The following is a 25,262-nucleotide window of genomic DNA, read 5'->3' on the forward strand; positions in this document are numbered from 1 at the left end:
TTGGTGTTCATGTGTAGTTTTGAATGCAGCCTAACCCTCTTTGGTTCATAAGCAACGAACTAGTCCTGTGCAGATGCTTCCAAAATCTATGATGTCACAGTTAGCTGGTGGGTGAACATCAAAGTGTTGTTGATCATCACCTTTAGCTTGTGTGCGTCGTCTGGTTCTTAATGGCCCCCTGCTTATGGCAAGTTTGACCTGGTCAAAATTTCAGAGCTGTAATTGTCATCATTATTGATGAGCAAATATTCAAGCTTTCGAATGCGAATCAAATACTACGCACTAACTATTCATATTCGAAAAGGAACTGTTCGATATTTTAAAAAATTTCAACCTAACCAAATTTTTGCAGCAGCCAAATGTTAAAAATCGGGTTACTGTTTTCCGTCTGCTAAACAAAGTATCGCAAATTATCAGAAATGAACAACACAATTTTCGAAGCAATGCAGAAACCAAAATGAGTAATGCAAGGTTTGTTTACGATTTTGTGGTGAGAGCTACACAGTAACCTGTGATATTTGCTCAGAGTCTGTCGTTTAGCATTTTGTCAGGTAGCAGTTTCCATCTTTTATGCTACAACCTATGATGTTTGCTTGCAATGGGTGTTCTACACGTGCGTACAGCACACAGGTCGTTTAGTAGCCTTTTTTATTTTTTTCACACAACTTCTATTTTTTCAGCAACCACATTTTTAGCATTCTTGAAAACATAATCATATAGCAGCCATTCTTAGAAAGCTTGTTTGCAGCCTGGCTCTAAAGTGGCTGAGAAGCTATTCATGCAGTTTTTTTAGTTACAGCTAGTGATCTTGTGTTGAAAGCTTGTCACCAATGGTTAGCTGTTTTTATTGTAAGTCACCACAGGCATGGTACCTAATAAAAATTCCTGCTGTAAATGCATGCGTCTGCGTTTGACTATTCAATATTCGATTCGATATTCAATACTTACTATTTGTATTCTATTTGTTCTTTAAAAAATTCGTATTTGCTTACCTTTACTCTTTAGTTTACCTTTAAGGCTAATGTTCATACGTTTCCACGATTACTGAATACAATTTGCCTGATTCATTATAACAAACAGATTTATTTTTATTGCTGTTGTATTGCTCGCAATTGTCAGGAAATCTATTATAGCATTGTTATAACGAATTTTTTCACTCTGGTACTCTTTGTGTTGGAGTAACTTTCCTTGTGACAAACAGGGCAGCTTTTATTCCTGCTCCAAAAAAATATGTTCACAGGCTAGTTGGTACATTGTTCTTAAAAACTGTGTTTTCGCAGTGCAAATATACAGGACACATAAAGATACAAACAAGTACATGGGTGCTGACTGCCATTTATTTACTTTGGAATCAACAAACCAATTTTTATCATCCAGATGTATAATGAAACTGCAAATTCACATCTAGAGATGGTCATCCTGTCTCTGCATTTCTTTATCACATATCTTTACGCTTCTTTTTTCGCTATGCATTTGAATGATTGCAGAAACGCAATGGAATCCTGCACCCTAGGACTGTTCAGGAAGAGCTGACGTCAACATATGAGTAAGCACAAAAATTGCATGATCATTGATGTCATCTTCATTTGCCATTATAATCCAAAGGCCTCTTCTAGTTATCTCCAAATTAACTCCGTACTGCTTGAGCTGAAGCAGTCTAGTGCCTACAGAATCCCTAATCACATTTTATGCATATATAAGTCACATTATTTTTGTATATAGACACATCTTTTGCACCAGAAAGTATGGTAATTGACAAGCATTTATTAATTATCTTTTTTTTGCATTTTTCAATTATAGTATTCTTATATTAAAAATTTAGCTGTGTGTTTACTTAGTCAAATTCTCATTGAAACTTAGTTAAATCATGGAATTACAAATTGAGTCACTTGAACTAAAAGGTTCAATTGCCTACAGAAACGTAGTAGCCAAATCTTAAAACAGAAGTGCCATAGCTGGGATCCAGCTTCTTTTGCTGGATTTTTTCCAACTAAGCTGGAACCAGTGACATGCTGCCATGTGTGTAATTGATGTTGTGAAAACTTTGAAGGCCTCAGTACATGCATACACCACCTTTCACGCTCCTGAATACCAGCTGAGAAAGCACTTTCCAAATCACTCCTTTTTGCAGGTGTTTATCTCTATTGAGCCTGAAAGAAACAGACCCGCAAAAAGTATCTTGGCTAAAATGCTTGGATTTTGTGAAAACAGATGAAAGTAATGCTATTCCAATTAGAATGATGCAATAAAATTTTGTTTACCTAAGTGTGCAAGGCCTGCATTGTACTTTTCATGTTTGACGCCAGACAACTTCATATTGAACAAATTAACATTTCTCCCATTGTGCACTGGTAATTTAGGATTGAAAGATTTAAATCATGTGATTCCAGATAGAGCGGCTGGGACAAAAAAGGGGAACAGCCATCTTTTTGTGTTTGTGGTGGCTGAGGCAAATTGTAAGGAACTTTAAGGAATGACTGCTAAGTCATATGTGAGGCACCCTCCGTGTCATATGTGCTGCTACATTCCCTAATGGCATGAGCTTGGATTAGTGCACTTTTACCATGACAGCAGTTATGAGCTCAGCTTGTGCAGGGTTTTGTGCATGGTGCAAACTCTTGAAAGCAGCACCGTCTGTGTTTGTAGTTTGGAGGCCACAGTACGCAAAACTTGTGGACAAAGGCAACCTTGTGTACTACGTTGCCTCGTTGAGGATACATAGAAGTGTCTTGTTGAGGATATGTAGAAGCGTCTATTGTGCAAGCATTTTTGCTTTAAAGCAAAGAGCAAAGGCTTTAATGTGGTCCTGCTTCAGTACGCTCTTGCAGCATAGCTAGTGTGAGGTGCACCAGTAGTTTTCAGCTCAGCTTTCAGCACAGCACTCATTTTCATAGTTCCTCTGCAAGAACAGCTTTTTCGCAGTCTTGTATATCACTAAACAGAGTGTCATCATCATGCTGCTGCTATTGTAATCTGTCTCTGCCATGCCATTTTTGTTTACAACACTGTTTCATACCCTTGGGGTACTTTACATCAGATTGCAGTTTTGCTCAAAGTTTAGTGGCTTTGGCTTAGAATGGCCAGGGGCATAACACCTGAAGTCTGTTGATATTCTTAAACATTGAGCCAGATGAAGGGAAAGCCCAGAAATGCAGCTCACATTTTTTGTATGTGTGCAGTAACTTGCGGTGTTTTTTGGGCCTCTAAGAGATTGTGTTCTGTGCCCTAAAATGTATCTAGGACATTGCTTTTATTCTTCCTTGAGCTCAGATTGATCTGCAGTCCTAGCAACATAGATTATTGTTTTAATTTTGCAACACCTTGTGAATCTCGGCAACCGGGATACTAACGTGCAACCATTGCCTTATCAGAAGAATGTGGTAAACATACAAAGAAGCTCCTCATAGTATTTGCCATAATCATTTAGCCTTTGCCCCATAGCTTAGTGATTTTTGTGATGTTTTTATATTTATACATTATGTTGCTGCTTGTGAATCTCACCAAATGGAAGAACACAATGGTCGATTTGTAAAGTTAATGAGCAACTTTGTAATGGTGTGCAGAGGCATCATTGTGTACTACCATGGACAAATTAAACATGAACAACTTGAGACTTCCTAGAGTGCATTATTTCATTTCCTATTTCACTATGTTGGTTTATATTTCATGGTTTTGGCGTATTTGCTTAATTTGGATCTATATTATCCTTTGCAACTATATAAGTGCCATTTGAAATATCATGCTTGAGTTACTACAACTAGTGTTGTATTTTATAATATCCTCCTCTCGTTTCATTTGTAAACGACTGTAATCCTTGTGGCATTGACTTATAGCATCTTATTATTTATTTCAGTGACCTTGGCATGAGAGTTGGTAAGTGGCGACCAGCATTTCCACATTTGTGGTTTTGTCATTAAGGAGTAAACAGTTTTGTAAGTGCCTCCATTAATTGATGCTTTTGTCAAGGAATTACAGTTTCTGAAATGTATTTCAACCAGTTTTCTACTTTATGTTACTTTATGAGTATTACTCTCTTCTGTGATTGGTGCTGTGAATTATAAAAATAGCAAATGGAATCCGACGTTTGCTGATGTGTTTTTAGAAGTTAGAAGTGTTGAAGTTACAAGTTAGAAGTGGTGTTTAGAAGTGTGGTTGAGAACTGAAACCTGCTGTATTTTCATCTTCATGTTGTGGTTCGTAACCCCCCCCCCCCCCCACTGTATAGATGGACCTTAAATTGAAACATTAAACCAGTAGAAGGTACATTATTCTCTTCGTTGACAGCATAAGATTATTAGGGGCAAACATTTATTTTCAGATACGAAGCAGTCTTTCTTCAATGATATAATGTTTCATAGTCTCAAGCAGATGCAGTTAGTAGCACAGTGGATTCGCATTACAACGGACCCTGATAATTCGACAAAAAACGTCCGTTTTATCTGAAGTCTGTTGTATCTGAGACTCCTCACTTCTGAAATTTTCATCGCGATGTCTAACAACTTTATTTCAAGGAGCGAATGACGAACGTCCGAAGCAAAACAAACAAACAAGAAAGTCGCAGTTTCGCCCAAAAGGCGAAGCATCGATTGCGATAGCAAATTAAGCAAGATAAGCGTGGTAGCAGCACCGAGCGAATTGACCTTCATCGTGTCTCTCACTTGAATGCAAACTAAACGTCGAAAGCACAGCACATAGAAAGCTGAGCACACTTTGTCCACATCGCAGATCGCTTTCAAGATATGGTGCCCATGCAACCACACTGTTTACAGCAGCAAATGGAGTAAACCCCCCCCCCCCCCCTTCTTTCCCTCGCCTCACCTCTGTGCCTCGTGCACAAAAGACTGTGCGCTTCCGCCCCGCTGTCCTCCCTCCCTTGCACACAAGATATTGAGCTGCGATCTTCAGCTGACCGTCGCAAGTCAGTTGCCAGCCAGTGTCGACACGGCAAAAGTCCGCTTTATACGCCCAATTTTGACAAAAATTGCCACTAATTTTGTCTGCTGTAGCCGACAGTCCATTGTAGCACGGTCCATGAAAATTGAATTTTGTTGCATTAATAAAATAGATAGAGCAAACCAATGTAGAAATATGGTCCGTTATATCCGAAGGTCTGGTGTACACGCGTCTGTTGTAATGAGCGTAGACTGTATTTGTGATGCTGCTCGTTACTGCTGCAGAAATACAAACGCAACAGTAAAAATAATCATTAATGTATTGTGTGATGCATTGTGTATACAAGGCCTCCACTCATCATGACAATAACCATTTTGGCATTTCAAAATGTAATTTAACATTGTAGCCTAACCAAATACAGTGGAAACTCACTAGATTCAAACTCAAAGGGGACAGAAAAGTAGTGAAAATAAAGTGGAGTAACGGATTGGAGTGCCTCTGACACAAAGCTGCAATGCAGTCCCTACTCCCAATGCAGTCCCACTCTACAAGCATTGAAATTCACTTAAACAAGTACTATTAGAGCCCTTGGTGCAAACTTCTTTAGCCACATAATGGCTGTGACGCCTTGTATGGCTAACGGCTGTTCAAAAAATGTTTGCCGTGGATATGAAACTGGCATGAAAAGCACATGGGCATGCAGACTGCAGTCAGTTCAAGCCATTTGAGAGGACAAGCACAAAATGCATCTGCCTGTGCTGAAAGCCAAGTTGCGCAGTTAGCAGTACAGTGCGGTCCTCTGTCCACATAAACACTCAAGTGCATTACTTGTGCTGTCAGCTGTGGGGACCACCTGGAGCAGACTGTGTGCATTGCATAAACATGAACAGCAGAATAGCCAGCGTCTATGCCATGGTGTCAGTTTCACAGGCGTGGGTTCCACAGTAGCAGAGTAAGCTTGGCATATTTGTTTTGGTTTAATAGCAATTTGCTGTCACTTTCTAGAGGTATTATGCCATCTAGCCACCAGAAGGGAGTGAGCAAATATCACTTCACCCTATGCCTCAAAGCACTACCCTTCTTGCAGTACTTCCTGTGCTTGGTAGCAGAAAACATGGTGCAGATGCTGTTAGTTTTGCATACCATCCCTTCGCACTGCAGTGGAGCTGCAGGACTGCTTCAGTTGGCACTTAAAGCTTCCGTGGCATGGAGCAGGAGCCATGCTTATGTGTTCATGCTAACAGTGGACCGCTTCCTACATTACCAGCTGTCCACAGCACTGCAAGCATCAGTGATGCGAATGACATGAGAGACTTCTCCATGACACTGGCAATCACCCAACTTGTATCCACAAAGTAATCACCAGAGCACTCCATTGCAGCCATCACAATAGAGAACAGTGCACCTGTAAATTCACAAAAGCTTTAAGGTTCAGCGATGCATTTGTTTACAAAGCATACTTTAGGCAAGTCATGATTTGAACTAGAATCATGCCAACAATGTGCGAAGTAACAATTGAGCAAACAAAATGGGAACTGCCTACATACCCCCTGCCAAAGCAAAGCATGTGTAAATCATGCTACAGTATGCTCTGGTGCTGCCAGAATGGGGTGCAAGGAAGAGCTATTGCAAGTGACAAAGTGTTCAACAGTGCAATGCATAACTTAAAATTTGCATTTGGGCATCAGCTTTTCATAAGTGTTAGGCAGGAAGGGTAATTTCATTTGTTTTTATGTTCAGAGCTACCGAGTGTTTCTTCTTTTTTTCAACTGGAATGCGTTTAGCTGCGACAGGATGCAAGATTCAAGTTAAGTTATGCTAGCTTAAGTAATGCAAATATACTCCAAATTACAGTAATTGCAGTGCATTCCTAGCTTTCTAGTTCAAGTTAGTATTTCTAAAAACATGAGAAGACTTAATATTAATCGTGTTCTATTTAATGATAACATGCTTCAAAGAATGACAGATTGAGTTCCTTGGCATCCGCCTTGACTCACACCTGTCACGCTATGTGCATGTGCACGAAATTACACTAAAAATGTACAAAAGATTCCTCGTTATAAGCTGAGGCATCTATTTTCATTAAAAGCACTCTTATTATTATACCACTCTTTCATTCACATTCATATCACTTGCACAGTCATAGTTTATGGACTAGCCTAACATATAACATTACATCAAGTACAAATGGCACAGTGTTCTGCACAGCATGCAGTGCTTTCTTTTAGACGTGATTCTCATCATTTGCATATTCACTATTAGGCATTGGGTCCATCAAGTCATGCATTGACTTTTACATCTTACTTCTAGCCTACAAACTCCATCGTATAGTTAATTGTTCTTCAGTAAGGTTCACCAGTCCTCTAGCTCCGTATCGAACATGATCAACTTCAGCGAACTCCCTAGTAACACCGCCCATTCAAACAAATTATGGCTTCTTTTTGATTTCATTTGCTGCAGCCAAACTTGGAACAAACTACCGCACGTTATCAGATCAATAGCATTGTTTTGCATGTTCAAATTCTTCGTACACTTGAACTTTAATCCCAGTAATGCTCAAAACATCTGCAGCCATGTGTGTTTCTAGCTGCAACTCGCTACTGATTCGAGTTTTTCTGATTGCTTTACATAACCTTTTGCAACTTTCTAAAGTTAAAGCTTTGCTTCTTTGCTGTTTTTCATGACACATTCTTCTTATTATGTTCTGTTGTAAATTACTGATTTCCTTGTGTACCTACTTCGCGTGATCATTTCCTGATTGCTTCATGTGCCTTGTAGTCAACTTACAAGAGCGTTAGAGTGTCATTTGTTATTGTTTGTTTGCTGTCTTCTTTTACTCGTACTACCTAATATGTTCTATCTTTAATGACTGTTTTACTTAAGTACCTGCTTTGTATGGTCTTTATAGCAATGTCTTAACATATACTTTGTTAATCTATGGACCCTTCATACAACTCCGTGAGGGAGGGCAGTTCTGGGGTCTTGTCTCTATATATCATTTTCTTTGTAACTAAATATGTTTAATGAACATTGGTTGGTTAATTGATTAATTGGTTCCTTTTAGATTCCTTTAATATGCCATGGCTTGCATTGCTGTACAAGCAACCACATTCTATGCCAAGAGCTTACACAGTTTGCTTTTTTTTTTTTGTGCAGAACGAGATGCCTTTGATACATTGTTCGATCACGCCCCGGACAAACTGCAAGTTGTGAAAAAGGTTAGTTTTCTACAAATGCAGCTTTTTGTTTTGCCTTTATTTCTGTAATGCTTCACGTGCATGTGTTTCCATTTGCTCTTTCAGTCACTCATGAGCTTCGTAAACAAGCACCTTAACAAGATCAACCTCGAGGTTTCGGACTTGGACACACAGGTACGTGTGAGAATGCAGTCATTGTTTGTCACGATTTTGCCGACGCAGTCAAAGCAGGAAAAGCTTCTGTGCTGCCATTGTTACAGTCCGGTGCACCCAGATTGTCTTCATGGCACCGTGAAGCGTGCGCACCTATAGAAAGTGCCCTATTCCTCTTGTCATTGTTGGCATATATAGAAGTGGTCATGCTGCACACAACAGTTGGCATGGTGGGGAATGTGTATATGGCGGCATTTTGGCTTGGTGTGCACATTTACTCTTGGCCAAAGTAACATTGCACTCCCCCTTTGAACAGTGATAGGCTGCTACTGAGTATGAGTGTCCTTTACTAAATTAAGACATTTCACAACAACTTAGTGGGCACTTTTGCTGCCACTGCAGTGGCAGAAGATTGAGCTTGTCGCGGGACCGTTGAACACAAGTGGTAGCCAGCAGGGAATGCCTCTGGAATTCTTGGAGCATCAATCTGCTGTGACATGTTCGTGATACCATAAGCCACATCATGATGGGCATGTAGATGAGCCATATACTGGCATAAAAGGTCAATGTTTCTGTGTTTAGGGAAAGGTTTCTTTTTATTGATACTATGTTATATTCAACTAAAGATAATTTTAACTTCTGATAAGTATAACAGAAGTCTGTGGCCCTAGGCTGTTGATTCAAAATATAATGATGTGCCTTTGGACAAGAGCAAACAAGTACAAGTGCTGGCTCTCAACTGAGACTATTTATTACGAACAAGAAGTATACATGTTGTACATTGAGAACAAAGGAATAAGCAAGAAGTGCATAACAGTTTCAAATACCAATGAAAATAATCACTTGCTCACCTATACTGCATGCTTGTACTCTCCTGTAAACCTATGTACCCAGTAGGTGTCAGTTCAGGTTCTTGTTACAAGTCACGCTGTTACATTTTGAAGGATGCATAACAACTAGCCCAATCATGCACATTACTAACATATGTTATAAAACTATAGGTAGTTCCATTGATAATGGGAACAGGCAGGCAGCTGGCGAACATTTGGCAAGTGGTGCGACTGCTGATGCATGCTGAAGTGCTGTCAGTGCGCTATGCCAGTATGTAGAGAAGACGCAGTGCCATCTTTTGCATCTGCCTTTCACATAGTGGTTATTTCCAGACTTCACAAAGACAGAAATTCGTTTATGCTCTGCTAATATGTGTTCCCTTTAGCCTACCCATACACTAGTTGTCTGTAGTTCTCTGTTTCTTGCTAGAAAACCATTACCGCATTACAACTTTTGTGTGGAAGCTTACAAGGTTATCTTTTTTGTTGTTAGTTTCAGGATGGCATCTACCTGGTTCTCCTCATGGGCCTGGTCGAAGGGTACTTCGTACCCCTCTATTCATTTTTTCCAACACCTTCAACATTTGACCAGAAGGTCCACAATGTGTCCTTTTCATTTACTCTTATGACGGATGCCGGTCTGCCGAAACCCAAGGCAAGACCAGAAGGTTAGTCTTGTGCTTGTCCTCCTTAAATGTTGAAGCAAACAAACAGATTCACTGTCCTTTGTCCTTTTTAATGGATTACAAATGTGGCTGTCACTCAACAAGACACCTGTCACACTTTGACCAGGGTTGTGGAGTTGTGTTGTCGATTTCATTCCTTTAATTCTATTGATTTTAAAGTGGATTCCTATTCCTATTTAAAGTGATTCCTATTCAATTCAGAACTTACTGAAAACTGGTATGATTTTAATATGAATCCACTTCTGGGATGGCAACTCCACAATTATGAGTGTGACTATCCTTATGGTAACAATAGCTAATGTCAAACTCTGCTTGTCTAGTGCTAGACATCCCATGTTTGACTACGTTATAGTAGTAGGCGTTGCTTCTGATAAACTCCTGAAGCCTCTGCATTTATTTCAGCAGTGTAAAGCATTCAGTGCTTCTACGTATTTTCCTCAGTTTGGGCACTTTTGTACAATTGTTACAATGACAATGCATAATGACACAAACTCCAGAAAGGAGTTTGTGTTCTCTTCACCCACTCCTTTCTGTAATGCCTTCGGGCCTTGCAACTATGTTAAATAAATAAATAAATAAACCCAAAGAAGTCACCAAATTTCCTTGCACTTTGAGCAAGCAGCCTGAAAAAGTGTATCACAGTGTTAGTTTGCACGCCAGTGCAAACTACAATTCCGAAATACGGGCCCCACGTGCCAGTCTTTTTAGTTCAATTCAAGACCACCTTAAAATTGTTTCTGATAGTTTGCCAGCATTCATGACTGTGTTGTATTGTTGTAATTATTGTATTGTAATTTGATTTTTATGTTCTACATTCCCTAGAGTTGAATATCAAGGTTATTCTTTTAGAAGGCCAAGTTAAACTGTCTTTAAAAATATTAATGCTGTTTCTGTCACCTACCTATCACCTACCAACTCATTAGTAATTCTGCACTAATGTCAGCTTTCCTGCAGTTTGTTTGTTCATTTGCATTGAATACCCCTTTTCTAGTGAAAAGTCATTGTGACCTTTCTGTTTGCGTAGTGAATTTTTTTTACTCATGTAAGATGCAGGCACGCAAGTTTTGAGCATGTGCTTACAAAAAGAAAGGTGTAAAAGCATTTCGCTATCATCATTGGTTGGTAATTTTGGTATTAGTATCTGCACCCAAGTGACGTGTAAACCATAATATGGCTTGACCCACAATGTTGGCTGACAGGCTGTGGCATTCTATTGCTGAGTACGAGGTTGTGGGTGTGGTTCCCGGCCATAGCAGCCACATATTGATGCGGGCGGAAAAGCAAAAAAAAAAAGTAAACATGCCCAACGCGTATGTTGGGAGACATGCGAAGCGAAGCTTCAGTCTAGTGATGTTTATTATATCCAACACATTAAGACATTAAGAGATAAAAATGGAGTTGAGCAGGTCATGTAATGCGCAGGTTAGATAACTGGTGGACGATTAGGGTTAGAGAATGGGTGCCAAGAGAATTTGAGGCTTGTAACACAAATGCTATTTCGTGCGTAGATTGCAGTGTTTAACATCCTGATACTGTTGCTGAAAGCTGGGCTGGTTGGCTACTGGCATTGTGAAACATGGTTACAGTGCTTAATGAGATGAACATGTGGAGACAAAACACCCAAGACAGGCGTGGTAAACGGATAATATTGCTAACTGTATGAGCCATTTTGTTGTCATAGCTGCTAAAGAAAGAGATATTGATAACAAATGAACTTGCGGTCAACCACGTCAGTGACAGATTCCTCCAGCAGCCACCATAGTGTCAGCTTTTATATTCCTGACTAGTTTTTGTTTTATTGGTGTATATTGCAGTAATTCCACCCAAGGGGACAGAGAAATACACCTGGTGTTTTAAAAAGCAACACCTTCTGGGTGGATGAAACCACCTTCACGTTAGCAACCTTCAGAAAGAGCTTCGATAATTGCTAACTACTTAACAAGAATGCAAAAAATATGGAAAGCTTCTTTAGGAAGTTGCTAAAGAGGGGTTTCATCCACCTAGTTGGCATCACTTTCTTATACGTGTTGTAAGTTATCTGGAACACCCATTGTAGAAGGTACTAGGATGCTAACCTGGGGTAGTTCTGGCTGGCTACTCTGAGCATTGAGTGGTCGCCGCATCTGTACTTCATACTTTGCTTATATTATTTTCAGATTTGGTAAATGCTGACCTGAAGTCCACCTTGAGAGTGCTGTACAACCTGTTCACAAAGTATAAAGACACATGACCTGTCTTTGGCCGGAGGCAACTGGTGGTTCTGTGCCCCTGGAGGCTTCACACTGCCAAGCATCTTGCATTTAACATTGAATACTAATTAAGCTTTTACCCTAAAGTGCCTTTTATGAGAATCATTTGTAGCAAATGCCAAGCAGTGACTACCAAATGAATTACTCGTTTTTTGTTTTAAATGTAATATGTTGATGCAGGGTTGCCATGACATAATCGTAAAGAAAGATGTGTGAGTACATCTGTACATAACAGACGAAGATAAAATAAGCTATTTATTTACATGCCTTTAGTCACTGATGATGCTAATTGTGCCTGCAATGTTTTTTTCTGCTGTTATTGTAGAAGGCTGGTCCGCAATAAATTGCTCCTCTCTTTGTTGTAGTTGAGAAACTTGGTCACGTTTCTTTTAATTCTCTTTTAAACATGAAGGTGTTTTATTTCGGGCTCTTCCGAGAATTCTCGCCTGTACAAACATCACGAAAAGAGAAGGCTGTTTGTCTAGCGCCCCGTTAGATGATGCCACTTTGTCAGTCTGTTTCATTCTCTGAGCTTTGTGCTGTGATGGTATGCGGTAACAACAAATTTTTGCCACGTGGATTCTCTTCAACATCGGATTAGCCTATGATGCCTGGTTGCCACCTACTGCTTCGCTTTCAATGGCACCAAATAACAATGCTGCTGCGTTAAGCGCCACTGAAAGGCAGCGACGTCGGCAAGCAAATGTCGTGAAATGGGCCACGTTGGACTGGTGAGAGATATGCCCATGAGAAGAACAATGCATACGTGCGTACCAGATACACGCTATGAATTGTGCTTCACGTATTCGTGAAGCTGAGTGCGTCGCCAGTTACCGAGCTGCAAAAGACACTTCCAAGCCAGACCAAAATGCTCCTACCTTCAGTAAAACCACTTGGCAGCAGGACGCTTCGTGCCAAGCGAGGCTGAAAGAAAGTTGCCGATCTGCAAATGGTGTGCGTTTCACAGTAGCGGACCGCGAGTTCACGGAGCGATTTATGGACAATTCCTTGTGCTTCGCTTTTAGTTTGTGAACGCCTGTGGTTTCTTGCAGATTAGCACAGTGCTCCGGTGCGTGCAACGCAGTTTCTCAGGGGAATGTTGTTTCACTTTCATGTTATGACTGATTCCTATGAAAGAGGGATCAACCAACAATTTTTTAAGGTAACCTGTTCTAGAAGCTGCTTTCACTGATGTGTCTGGTATAACGCAATATGTTCTTTCAGGAATCTTGTAGAAGCGGCACACAAGGTGTTTCTTATTAGGTTTGTTAACATGCAGTTTCCTGCACAGCCTTATTTGGAACTTTGTTATGAGTAATCTTCCAGGTGTTTGTTATTGTAATATGTAAGTTGTGAGCTCTTAGTTCCCAATCTGATAAGAAGCACCTCTCATCTTCAAGATTACATAGGCCTTAAGAGTTTTTGTTCACTTTTTTGTTCACTCCAATTGAGCATATATTACTATACATCGATTCGTGAGGTCTTTGTTGGTGCTTGTGCTATCAGCACCTGAGGTGTTCACATGCGGGATAAATGTGTGATGTGCATTTTCTGGAGCATGTGGTGTCATGAGGGAATGCTTTAGCAATCACTCAACAGCAGTGAGAACAGTAAATCAGTTTGAAACTGCTATATGAGTAAATACACAAGTTGCTTTGCGCACTTGGGCACACCGACATGCACCTTGATGTGACAGCACACAGAAATGTACTATGCAATCTGTAATGTGATTTCCAGTTACCTCCTCCAATTGCAAATCTAGATGACAAAATACTAGTTGCTGCATCATATTAAGGTTGGCAGCCGTCTAGAAATGCTGTTGCATGTACACTTGTAGGTTTTACAACGCTTAGACAGGAAACGAAATTAGACAAGTTTAGGGCTTGTCTTGTGTATACGTGCCTGTCACATCTGAGGTGTGCATTTGCATTACCTGCAAGCAATGCATATGTAATGTAATGCAAACTCGGAGAACTTGTGTAGTTATGCCATGTAATTATGTTTGCTCATTTTCGGGACACCACATTGGAAGCAAGCTTTTGCAATATCGACATCTCTTGTGAAGTATGTTGGGTGCGGAGGCACAGAGGGCAAGTGCAGTGTATTTTTATGGGCAGATGGTTGTATTTCTAAATCTCCTTTGAGATACAGTATGATGGTCAATTGTGACCTTACACGATTGATATGACTATGTGTTGACTCGTTGGGCTTCATTGAAGTACTCAAACACAACTCAGTCACAAGTGTCTGTTACCTTCAAATCCTTTCTGCTGGTGCTTGATATTGAATCTATATAATCACTGTGAATAATGATAATTGAAAATTCCACTTATTCGAAAGTTGGATGGAGTAAATCTCATGCTGGTCATCACTAACACAGTCATGTGCACATTGCTTGGTGTTCTGGGTGTCTGTTATGGGAGGACTCTCTTACGCGAGAACACTGGCAGTGGCCATTGGTAGTGCACTGTTCACTCGAAATTGGTTTCTATTGTATTATATGTCTGCATACAGTAACCTATAATTCTATGTTGTATCACATTTTGCTACGCTTCGCATAATTTGAAAAGAAACCTATGTTCACTTGGAGTTGAAGTATATTGAGCCAACTATCTTGGTAGTTTCTGTACTTGACATTTTCAAATATGCAAATGCCACTTTAACAGGCACTCATGGAGCAAAAAAAAAGAAAAGGTAAAAACCATCCTTGATGGTTACCGATGACATGCGAAGCATGTGTGAGGTATAGAAAATGCAAATGTGTGCAAAGAATAGCAATGATGGTATGATGACAATGGTGTGATGATGCCACTAGAGTGACGATAGCAGCATAACAAACGTGGTGTGAGAACGATAGTCTTATGACAATTGCGTGACAAAACATGGTGCCAGTGATGCTGATACTCTTACAATGGTAGGGTGACAGTGGCATGACAGTAACGGAATGATCATGATGGCGTGTCGACGATGCCATGATGAAGTTGAAATCATCTTGATGGCATGGGGAGAAATGAATGACAACAATGTAATTGGTCCAACATAATGACTGCAATGGAATGACCACAATGGCATGATGGTAGCTTTGTGATGGCGGAGTGATGCCAATGATGCAATGATGATGGTATGATGATGACGGCTCGACAGCATAATGACAACAGTAGAAGATGGTGGAAAGATGACATTATTCATAAAGGGAAAATCAGGCATGAGGATGACAGCATGACAACAGTGTCATGTTGCTGTTGGAGCTCATGTCTGCTCACATGCATCACCTGCCACCGCAGGCCACTTTAATTTGCACTGGTACTTGCACTATGTCCGGTGCCTACCACTTGGGCCACTTAATTCACACTATATCCGGTTTTCGTTTGTACTACGCCTGGCCGCTATTCGTGCTGCACTATCCGTGGACCCACTGCCCACATTTTTTGGAGACAAAACTGGCACGCCCTTGCTCATCACCTGGCAGAGGCCTTAGCTCTGACTAGACAACGTAATGCTTTGCATTTAAGAGGGACGTGACAAGCTAGGTGGGGGCAAACAGTTAGACAGAATGAAGGTGTCGATGCAAGGATTGCCTTTCCAGTATAGGTTCATCTTTGATATTGTATGACACTTCACAAAAGTAGCTTTTGGAGTTGCAGATAATATATAGCACATCAGTAAAGGAAACACACAAGAGAAATCTACCTTCAGCTGCCTTCAAACTAAAATTTCATTTTCAAGAAAACTATATAGTATTCAGTCGCACACAATCTCCAATGAAATTACCATTAATCAAATAAAGCAAAACACCTGAGGAACCTTTGCAGTAATCTACACAGACATCCATAGGTGCATGTTGCAATCATAAGCAAAAAAATTAATATTGTTTTTAAAGAACTTTAGTACAAAGACTTCTTTCTGCCAAGACACAGATTCTTTTGCATTGTGTACTGTGAATATGTTCAGTCCAGCTTCACCGTGGCTCTTCTATCTTAGGAACAGACGCTTTCATTCTGTGCTCGGTTTTGATACTGCAAACTGTACACTGAATACAGGTTATAGACTACAAATAGCATCGAAGAGCTGCTCTCCACATTTATGCTAGACACCCATTGCAATGTCCGAGCTGGTACTGCATTCTGCTTCTCAACACAAGGTCACATTTGAGTTTGACTTCTAGTTTGAGCAGCTGGTACTTGACGGGATCGATCGAAATCGCAAGAAAACGGGCTTACCAAAATGCTCAATGTACGTTACAGAAATCCAGGGAGTCGAAAGTTAATCTATGGCCCTCCACTAAGGTACATCAAGGTGCAAAACCATGATGGATGCTCTACACTGAAAATGTCGGCAAGTCACCTCAGCATTGCAGCCAAGAAATTACCCATCTGAGCGAACACACGAAGTGTAAGACTCGTAGCTATCGTGGCTGTATGAATGGAAGAAAACGTAAGCTAAGTAAAAACGAGTTGTTGCGCTAGGTATCCTCTGAATCCTGCCATCGGACAATTTTATGTAAGAATTAAAGCCAACGTCGTTCTTAGTGACTGGACGATAACTTTTCCGTATCGGTCTGAAACCTCTTTCCTGGGCCGACCCTGGAGGTAATACACAGCCACACCAATAAAATTACATAATTTCCAGGTTTTAGTTTTGTTATAGTGTCGCACTTTTATTATGCGAATCTGAGAAGATTTAAGATTAGAAGCATGCGCTGTTGGTGTTTTGTTTCATGACGTTTGTGGGCTGCAATTCTCAAGTTTCAGATTGGATTGGAGCAAGCTTTATTTGTGCCTGCAGTTGGGCGCTCGCACGCCCAGACGAGAGTCTAGGGGTCGTTTAGGAGGTTGCCTTTACTAGGCGCGGGTCTCCGCTCGCCGGTGCCGGCTCGCTGGGCCCCTGCCTTTCGAGCGTCCTGAGAACTTCCTGGGCGGCCCAGAGGAATAATTTCAGAGGAATATTTTTGTTAAGAATGTAATACCTGGTATGAGCGACTTGAGTGATAGGATGAAGCAATATAACCGCATATATATATATATATATATATATATATATATATATATATACCGCATGTCATGTTGCGTGGCGTGGCATATAGCATACATATACTTTAATGTACGAAGAACATCACGGCGACGGCAAAAATTCGCCTAAAGTGTCCATATAATTGTTATCGCAATAATATCGAGACACAATCCATTGCTACCGTCAAAACGAGTTATGTATGAGGCGTTACTGCAGCGGGACTCCTTTCGCACTTCCCTAAGAACACGGCGCCATCTAGCGCCGCCGCCGCGAAGCCTATTCGTGGCCTCCGAAACTCACGGCGCTCCGGTGCGTGCGAACACTTAGAAACACATGTCAAGCAGCAACTGGGCCCCTCTCTCGCTCTTTGGATATCTGTTGTAAATGTACGCGTTGTGCTAGCATTCCAGCTCTACAATTGAAAGCAAACAGACTAAGCAAAAATCATCTTCAAGCATATTTTTGTTGGTTTATTATGATTCATAGGCTTCCACATATGATTCTGCAGAAGTTTTATAGACAACAGTCAACAAAAAAGCGTAACCGTAAGTTGATTGGGTGTGTCCAAAGAATCTGTAAATAATATGTGAAACATCTGTAGCAGTGATTCTATAAAACTACGTTTTTGTGACTTTTTCACGTGCGTCACTGAAGTCAAAGCTTATTGTTTGAGCCTTCAAACATTCACGGAGCTTCATCTCCACACTTCTGTCCTTCCCGCTGACCAATTTCATACCGCGGTAAACCTAACACGTCCATCATCGGCGCAGTTCATTCACCCCGGGGTTATGACGGGGCTGCGCTTATGCCAACAGAGAGGCTCGACACGCTAACATTTGCGTAGTCAACAGCGCCACCAGGTTCGTGCGTGGTTGTAAGGGCATTGCTTTTGAGCACCCATTGTCTTGCAATAAAACTTACATTGACCAACCTGGCCGTTGTATTAATTTTCGTTCCAATGTGCTAAAAGCTACACCTAGCTCTCAGTTATCAAGTCAGTGCCGATCATGCGCTGCTCATTAAATTTCACTATCACTCGATCACACGTCCGACACGCATAGATTAGCGCACCCGTGAAATGACCGACGCCCTGTATATTGAAAAGCACGCACACTTTTGTGCGGGCGAGACATGTGTGGCTTTATAGATAAGCAATGGGTTTGCCTATCTCGCCACATCTGAAATGTGTCGTCTGATTTTGTCACATTTTTGGCTGTTTTACGCCGTCTCCTTCCTCTGTGCATTCTCTAGTTTTTCGTGTTCCAACCTTCATGCGTATCGTCACATTAGTTCAAGAAATTTGTAGAAAAGTTGAAATACGGCGCTCGGTGTTGTTTCTACTATCTCTTGTTCAATAGACAGTTTTAGTACTGCGTACGTAAGATCGCTACGTTCTGCAAAGTGCGCATGTGCAGAACGCAACACGAACGGCACGTGATGCATACGAGGCCGCCGCGTACGCACGCATCCGATTCTTGCGTGCGTACGTGGGGAGCCTTGCGTGCTGCTCTCGCGGTTCTCGTTTGTTCGGGAGAGCGCGAGAAAAGGGAGTTTCGCAAAATGGCGGCGTCAAAGGCGACCAGTGGTAGGTTGTACTTTTTCACCGCCTACAATTTGGCCTTGCTGCACGAAGAGGACTTGCGGAACCAACTCCAGGATCCTGCACGGTGGGAATTCGTGGAAAAAAAATGTGTGAACTTTGTTTTTGAGAAAGTGTTCAGTGTGTGCTGTTTGCGCGCACACGTTACGTCACGTTGGCGAGAACAACACCGTCTGTGGTTCGACCGATGGTTAGGTTAGCCCTGACGTGACACGCACTGCTACGTTCCGCAAAGCGCTTGCGGGCTGCGTACGTATCGTCATGGTGCAGTATACTAAAACTGCCCAATGTCTGCCATTCGTTGTAAATCGCGAATCTCTTTTAGTTCGCCCAGTGTTCCGTTCTTGTCCTCCTATATTCATATCAATTCCGCGGCAACCTTTCATTTTGCCTTTTCATCGAGTGTTTAACGTATATATATATTGCACAAGGGCAGAGGGGACAGTATTCCGCATAAGCACTTTATGGCAGTGTATGTTGTATTTTTCGCAGAGGCCGTGTTTTCTAAAGCAACAGCGGTCGCCGGGTGCGTCAGAAGCCGAGCGCTTCTCTGGAAGGACAAACGATTTTGCGAAGTGGCCGTTTGCGATTCGCAAAAGCGACAGGTTGTGCTCTTTCGGATGGACAGCGGCAGCGGGTGACGGCAGATCTGTCGTGCGGTGCGTCGATGGGACGAACATCGGAAAAGGTCGCGTCCGACGCTTCAAATGAGCGCGAGAGGCTGACCTTTTCCCTCGGACGACAGGACCTTCTGAGCAAGATCAATTCATTGTTGAGCGGTGTGGACAACGGCCGGGCGCCGTGGGCCACGGATAACACTTTAAGGAAAAAAACGGCCACCTATAGCAGTGTGACGTTGACGAGGCGCTTCAGTGCAATCAACTTGTTCTGTTGACGTGAAACGCCTGTAGGTACGGTCAAAGGGGGTCTCTTGCTGCAACCCATGTAACGAAAACATGTTATAGCATTATCGCTTGTCATCGTTGTGTATCGTTGTGCAGAGGCAAGAAGGCATTACTCGGCCATGCATGTATCCGGTGCGCAGATGGCGCTGTTGTCGCATCACGTATGATGCAATGCCTTTACCTGAAGAAAGAAAAAAGCATTCGAATTTGCAGTTAGAAATACATGTGTGCGAGGCAAGAATACTCAAAATTGCTATGACAACATTTGCTGCGCCGCGTGAGATTTGTAGACTCATTTAAAGAAAAGCGAACGCGCGCACCTTGTACAAAACCGTGCCTTAATGTTCGTATTTTTTCGCACTGAACCAACTTAGGCACGTGGCATGTTAACCGCCTCGCGTCTTGTGGCATTATTTAAGACAACTTGTACTGCAGAGATTGTAACTTCAATTTATGCACCTGAACGGATGCAGCCACTCGAGTTTCTCGGAGTTCTCATCCTCGTTTCGAAGCGTCATGCGCAAAGCGTTGTTTCCCGAACCAGATATGGTGACACGCCGACCCGTTTTTTGCTGGCTGGCCAAACGTGACGTCAAAATCAAAATTTACCTCGCTTAAACGTCCAGTGTGTATTTATGAGCTCAGATTCGGTTATGACTCAAAATCGTGACTATATACAGGCTAGAAGAGGTTAATAGAGGCGCATGCCTCTCAACACGTTTGTCCATACGAGCGGGAATTGCCTCCTTTGGGAGAGCCGGCTATGCCATAATAGGTGTAATTCGTCGTACTCAAACTGTCGTTCATCAGGATTTTGTAAGACCTACAAATGTGTTATGTGCTGAAGAAATTTCACGTTTGCTCAGCTGTGTTACACCCCCTCCCCCTCTTACGTTCGACACGTACGGTCCAAAAATGACAAGAAGAGACGCGGGCAGTAATACAGAGGGATATCGAACCCCTTTGATCACGACGGAACGTGTCTAACTTGAGGCAAAGCGCAAAACAAAAAAAAAAACACGAGGACAAAAGAAGGAAACGAAGAAACAGCGCTGCGTTTTCGTCTCCTGCTCTTGTCCTCGTGTTTTTCTCTTTTCTTTTGCACTTTGCCTCAGGTTATGCAGTACCAACTAGGCCACCAGTCTGTTCTCTAAAACGTGTCTGCCTCCATAGCGAGCACAAGTGCAGGAGCTCCAAACGAGTGTGGGCTTGAGAGGCGCAGGGCAGTATCGGGGGCCATCAGTAAAGGGGAGGTGGGAGGGGGGGGGGAGTCATCTTTTTACCCTAGTGCCCACACACCATCTGCAGATCAAGCGGATCCACTACGAATAGCGAGCGAGCACGATTACAAAATTAAGCTGCAAGACCCCCATTCTAGCTGCAACACAAGTTAGGCATGTAACCTTTCTAATGCGTGAATAAATATAACTTGCGTATTCAGTTACGTCAGTTCAGTTATTCAGTCGTGTATTCAGCTACCTTACTGACCCCACACCGTCTGCAGCGCGCACGAGACGTTTCGTGTACCCCGCTACGGCTGCGTTCATGATGCAGCTTTTTATTTTAGTGATTCGGATTGCATGGATTGTTTCTAGTGGAGCGGAATGGGACCACGGAAGCAAATATCACACGTTCCCGAAAACGGCCCAAAACATAATTTGTTGTTTTGTTGTACACAACGACAAATAACTCCTATATCTCTTGTGCGCCAACTTGGGAGAGAAATAAGAAAGCACGTGGAAATCCTATGGTACGAACATTATGAGACTGCGCTCCAATAATTCCGAACGTTCACATAAATTTCGGTTGGCATCGTGTATAGCGTCCTTCGTTCAACTTAAGTAAAAGTAAAATAAATCGATCGTAATAATGTCATGCCGCATTAGCTCCAGTGGTACTGTGGTGTCAGAGCTACGTCTGGCTACGCTGTTGCTTAATTTTATTTTGCGATTTATTAGAAATGTACAGAAATTTCTCCGTATATTTATGAAATATTTTTAATTATTAATTGAAAGGTCATCCATAGTAGGCATATGCGAATACATGGCCTTACACCTTTTAAATACTCGTACTTATATGTAGACAGCACCAATACTCTCTAAGGAAGCAAATATATTCTATAATGCGCCTAATCTTATAAGATATAATTAATAATTATTAATAATTATAATCTATTTAGAATATAGATTATAGAATATAATCTTACATAAATATATTGTCGATAACTATTTTGAAGGATAGAAATGGCCTCACCTTCGACTATCCAAATCATGCAGGAAAGGTGTGCACACATTTACGATGGCTGTTTATTGTGACTAAAGTATGGATAGAATTTCCACCAAATTATGTCTTACACATTTATTTGCTTCTTCTAAGTGCATAGATGTGCTGCATTTGCAACTATTTTCTTTAGAAAAGCAAATATCTAAATAACCAAAAAGCCTGTAAATACCGAAATGTCGAAATCTATATATATTTCTATGTTTAAAAAACTTCTATCGATAATTGTCTGTGCTTACAAAGAAACCACAAGTTTCCGGTGAAATGTCTGTTGACCATCTAAAGACAGTTCTGTCTACATCTACTTTTCTACGGGTCCAACGACACCGTTTCTGACCCGCCATATCACAGGAAAGAAGCTGGGCGAGTTGACACACCTCCATGAATAAGAAAAGACGAGTACAAAATAGTACAAAGATGAGTGTTAATACCTTGTACGCGCGTCCTTTCTCATTCAGAACCGTATCACGCAGAGGCCTGTAGATGATTACGAGGGCTGCTTGTTTTCCTTGATCGTATAGTCGCATTCATTTAATTGGTTAATTCATCTGTATAAGTTGATAACAGCAATAACCTGTTAGAAGCAAACTATGAAATATCTGAATACCTGCGGTACTGCCGAAATCTGTTTGCCCTGGTAGCAATTTCTTGGATTTTAATATCTGTGCATCGACCAAAGCAGATACCAGCCTAGAAACGCCCATAAGATGTTTGATGGCAGTACTTTCGAAACTTTGTTTTTTTACTGCTATAGGAACATCCTCGCCTCTAAGTCACCGACTCATATTATGGAAGCCGGCCCTGCAACGAAAACCGAAACCGAAGCACGTCAGTTTCAAGTTGTGATAAAGCCTCCACTGTCGAGGTCTGTTTTCACACGGCAGCAATTTTATCGGCTATTGTCTAAGCGCAGGCGCCAGCAGGAATGTGCGTAAGAACGTCTATAAGACGTCTAAAGACAGTACGCTTGAAATCTGGTTTTGTATGGGTAGCAACGACGTCGCCTGCAATGAGACGTATCGTGCAAGCTGGTCCTACAATGAAAACCTAAACCGGAGCATGTCAGTCCCAAGTTGCGATAAAGCCTGCACTGTCGAGGTCTATTTTCACAACGGTAGTAATTCTATCGGCTATTGTCTACGCGCAGACGACAGCAGGAATTTGCGGAAGAACGTCTATAAGACGTGTAAATACAGTACGGTTGAAATGTAGTTTTGTATGTGTAGCAGCGACGTCACCTGCAATGAGATATCGTGCAAGCCGGTCCTGCAATGAAAACCTAAACCGGAGCGTGTTAGTCCCAAGTTGCGATAAAGCCTGCACTGTCGAGGTCTATTTTCACAACGGTAGTAATTCTATCGGCTATTGTCTACGCGCAGACGACAGCAGGAATTTGCGGAAGAACGTCTATAAGACGTGTAAATACAGTACGGTTGAAATGTAGTTTTGTATGTGTAGCAGCGACGTCACCTGCAATGAGATATCGTGCAAGCCGGTCCTGCAATGAAAACCTAAACCGGAGCGTGTTAGTCCCAAGTTGCAATAAAGCCTGCACTGTCGAGGTCTATTTTCACAACGGTAGTAATTCTATCGGCTATTGTCTACGCGCAGGCGACAGCAGAAATTTGCGGAAGAACGTCTATAAGACGTCTAAATACAGTACGGTTGAAATGTAGTTTTGTATGGGTAGCAACGACGTCGCCTGCAATGAGACATCATCGTGTCAAGCCGGTCCTGCAATAAAAACCTAAACCGGAGCGTGTCAGCTCCAAGCCGTGATGGGAGGGGTGCGGGGGAAGAGGCAGCTTGCCCCGGTGAAAAAGAAAGATGAGGCGCGTGCTTCGGGGTCGGTCCGCTTTGGGGTCGAAACCCGGCAGCGTAAACACAGATGGCCCATCTGCGTGCGCCTAGGCCTTCGGACGCCTGGCATGCATGCACGCACGCGCGGTCGCTTGCTTGCGCCGGGTCCCGATTTATACAAGACCGTTGCTCGGGCTTGCCCCGTGGTTAGGAGTGAAGTGCACCTCGCTGTTCTGGCGGCACGAGGTCCGTGCCGTGCGCGAGCCTCAGCCGCAAAACGCCGCGGCGCTTTTGTTTGGAGCAGCGTGCAAGCACTGACGTGCATGCCTGCGAGTCGCAGCCGCTTTGTGAAGCCGGTTTGGACTGTGGGCATCTTAATGCGCTCGTGCAGTCTATTTTAGACTGCATCCTTTCAACTACGGCTTCACCGTGCCATCTCTGTGATGAAACGATGGCGCGCAAACTGTCGTCTCAGTTTTGTTAGAATGAATGAGAGTAAAACAGGGACTTCGATGTTTGCATCACCATTGGCATATTTATAGGAATGCTCACTGCAGAATGAAGACCTCTCAAGATTGTGATCTTTAATTGGTTCTGTCCCGCGTGAGCCTTCTCCATCCTATTATCATCAGCCTATTTTATGTCCGCTGCAGGAGGAAGGGGACTCCCTGCGATTTCCAGTTACCCCTGTCCTGCGCCCGATCACGCCAAATCACGCATATCTCAGAGAGGGAATATAGAATGCAGCTGCGCAGCGATCTTCTTCTACTTTGACAGAGCCATCTTCGTATACATGGAGGTGGTTCGGGCAGGTCATGCTCAAATGTTCAAGGACTAGTGACTTGGCTTCTGCATCTGGAATGCAGCCCTTTGACTGCAGTCGTGGTACACTTAAGTTGCATGTTACATCCGTGTATGTCCAAGGTGGGTCTACCTTTTCCGTCTTGAACAGCGTAATTCTAATACTCGAAGCGTGTTCAGTGTTGCATAAAAAAATGTGAGCACGGCATGTTGCCTACACGCCTTAAGGGGGCTTTGCCGGGCGAAGGCTCACTCAAACATGGCCATGAGAGTCTGGGAAGCCTGAAGTCGTAGAGGGCGCCACTCAGCTTCGTAGAGCACTTTTTTGTTCGATTCCGGCTGAGGAACTCCCAAGTACAATCGAAGACCTTTTCTGTGTATGGCTTCTAAACATTTGTATTGGCTATTTGAGTGTGACACCAGAGCTAGCTGGTATAGGATCCGACTTGTAACCAACACTGTATGCATCCGTAGCATCGACGTCGGGTGGTTGTCCCAGCGTATGCAAGCGACTCGCTTGAGCACATGAAGCTTCTTTGACGATGACGCCACAACGTAGTCAACAGCGCGGCGCTAGAGTGGCTTGGGATCCTAGGATGCCAAGAAATCGGACGTTGGTGACTTGTCGAATGTGGTACCCGTTCAAATTCAGCTCAAGCATGTATATTTTCTTTTACTTCCAAGAAGTTGTATGAATGATGATTTCTCTGCTGATAGTGATAAGCCAAGCGTTGTCAAGTGGCCCTTAATGGCATTTACTGCTCCCTGGGCCATTGATGCCAGACGATGATGCTGGTAGCCGGAAACGCATACGCATATATCATCGGCATATGTAAACATCTTCATGGGTGTTCGATG

The 25,262-nt window shown here is 42.4% G+C and overlaps 1 protein-coding gene across 1 annotated transcript in view; it reads left to right on the forward strand.

The window, feature by feature from the left end:
- The window catches only part of LOC126544583 (beta-parvin-like), a 36,126-nt gene extending 23,745 nt beyond the window's left edge, over nucleotides 1-12,381 (forward strand). The window contains exons 9-14 of the mRNA XM_050192000.3: nucleotides 1,488-1,546; nucleotides 3,854-3,873; nucleotides 8,050-8,111; nucleotides 8,196-8,264; nucleotides 9,567-9,741; nucleotides 11,916-12,381. Of these exons, the coding sequence (XP_050047957.1) occupies nucleotides 1,488-1,546; nucleotides 3,854-3,873; nucleotides 8,050-8,111; nucleotides 8,196-8,264; nucleotides 9,567-9,741; nucleotides 11,916-11,989 (459 nt within the window). The 3' untranslated portion in view covers nucleotides 11,990-12,381. The remainder of the gene's footprint in view (nucleotides 1-1,487; nucleotides 1,547-3,853; nucleotides 3,874-8,049; nucleotides 8,112-8,195; nucleotides 8,265-9,566; nucleotides 9,742-11,915) is intronic.
- The last annotated feature ends 12,881 nt before the right edge of the window (nucleotides 12,382-25,262 follow it).

Source organism: Dermacentor andersoni, chromosome 10 (assembly GCF_023375885.2).
Source record: "Dermacentor andersoni chromosome 10, qqDerAnde1_hic_scaffold, whole genome shotgun sequence".
In the NCBI taxonomy this organism is placed as follows: Eukaryota; Metazoa; Arthropoda; class Arachnida; order Ixodida; family Ixodidae; genus Dermacentor; species Dermacentor andersoni.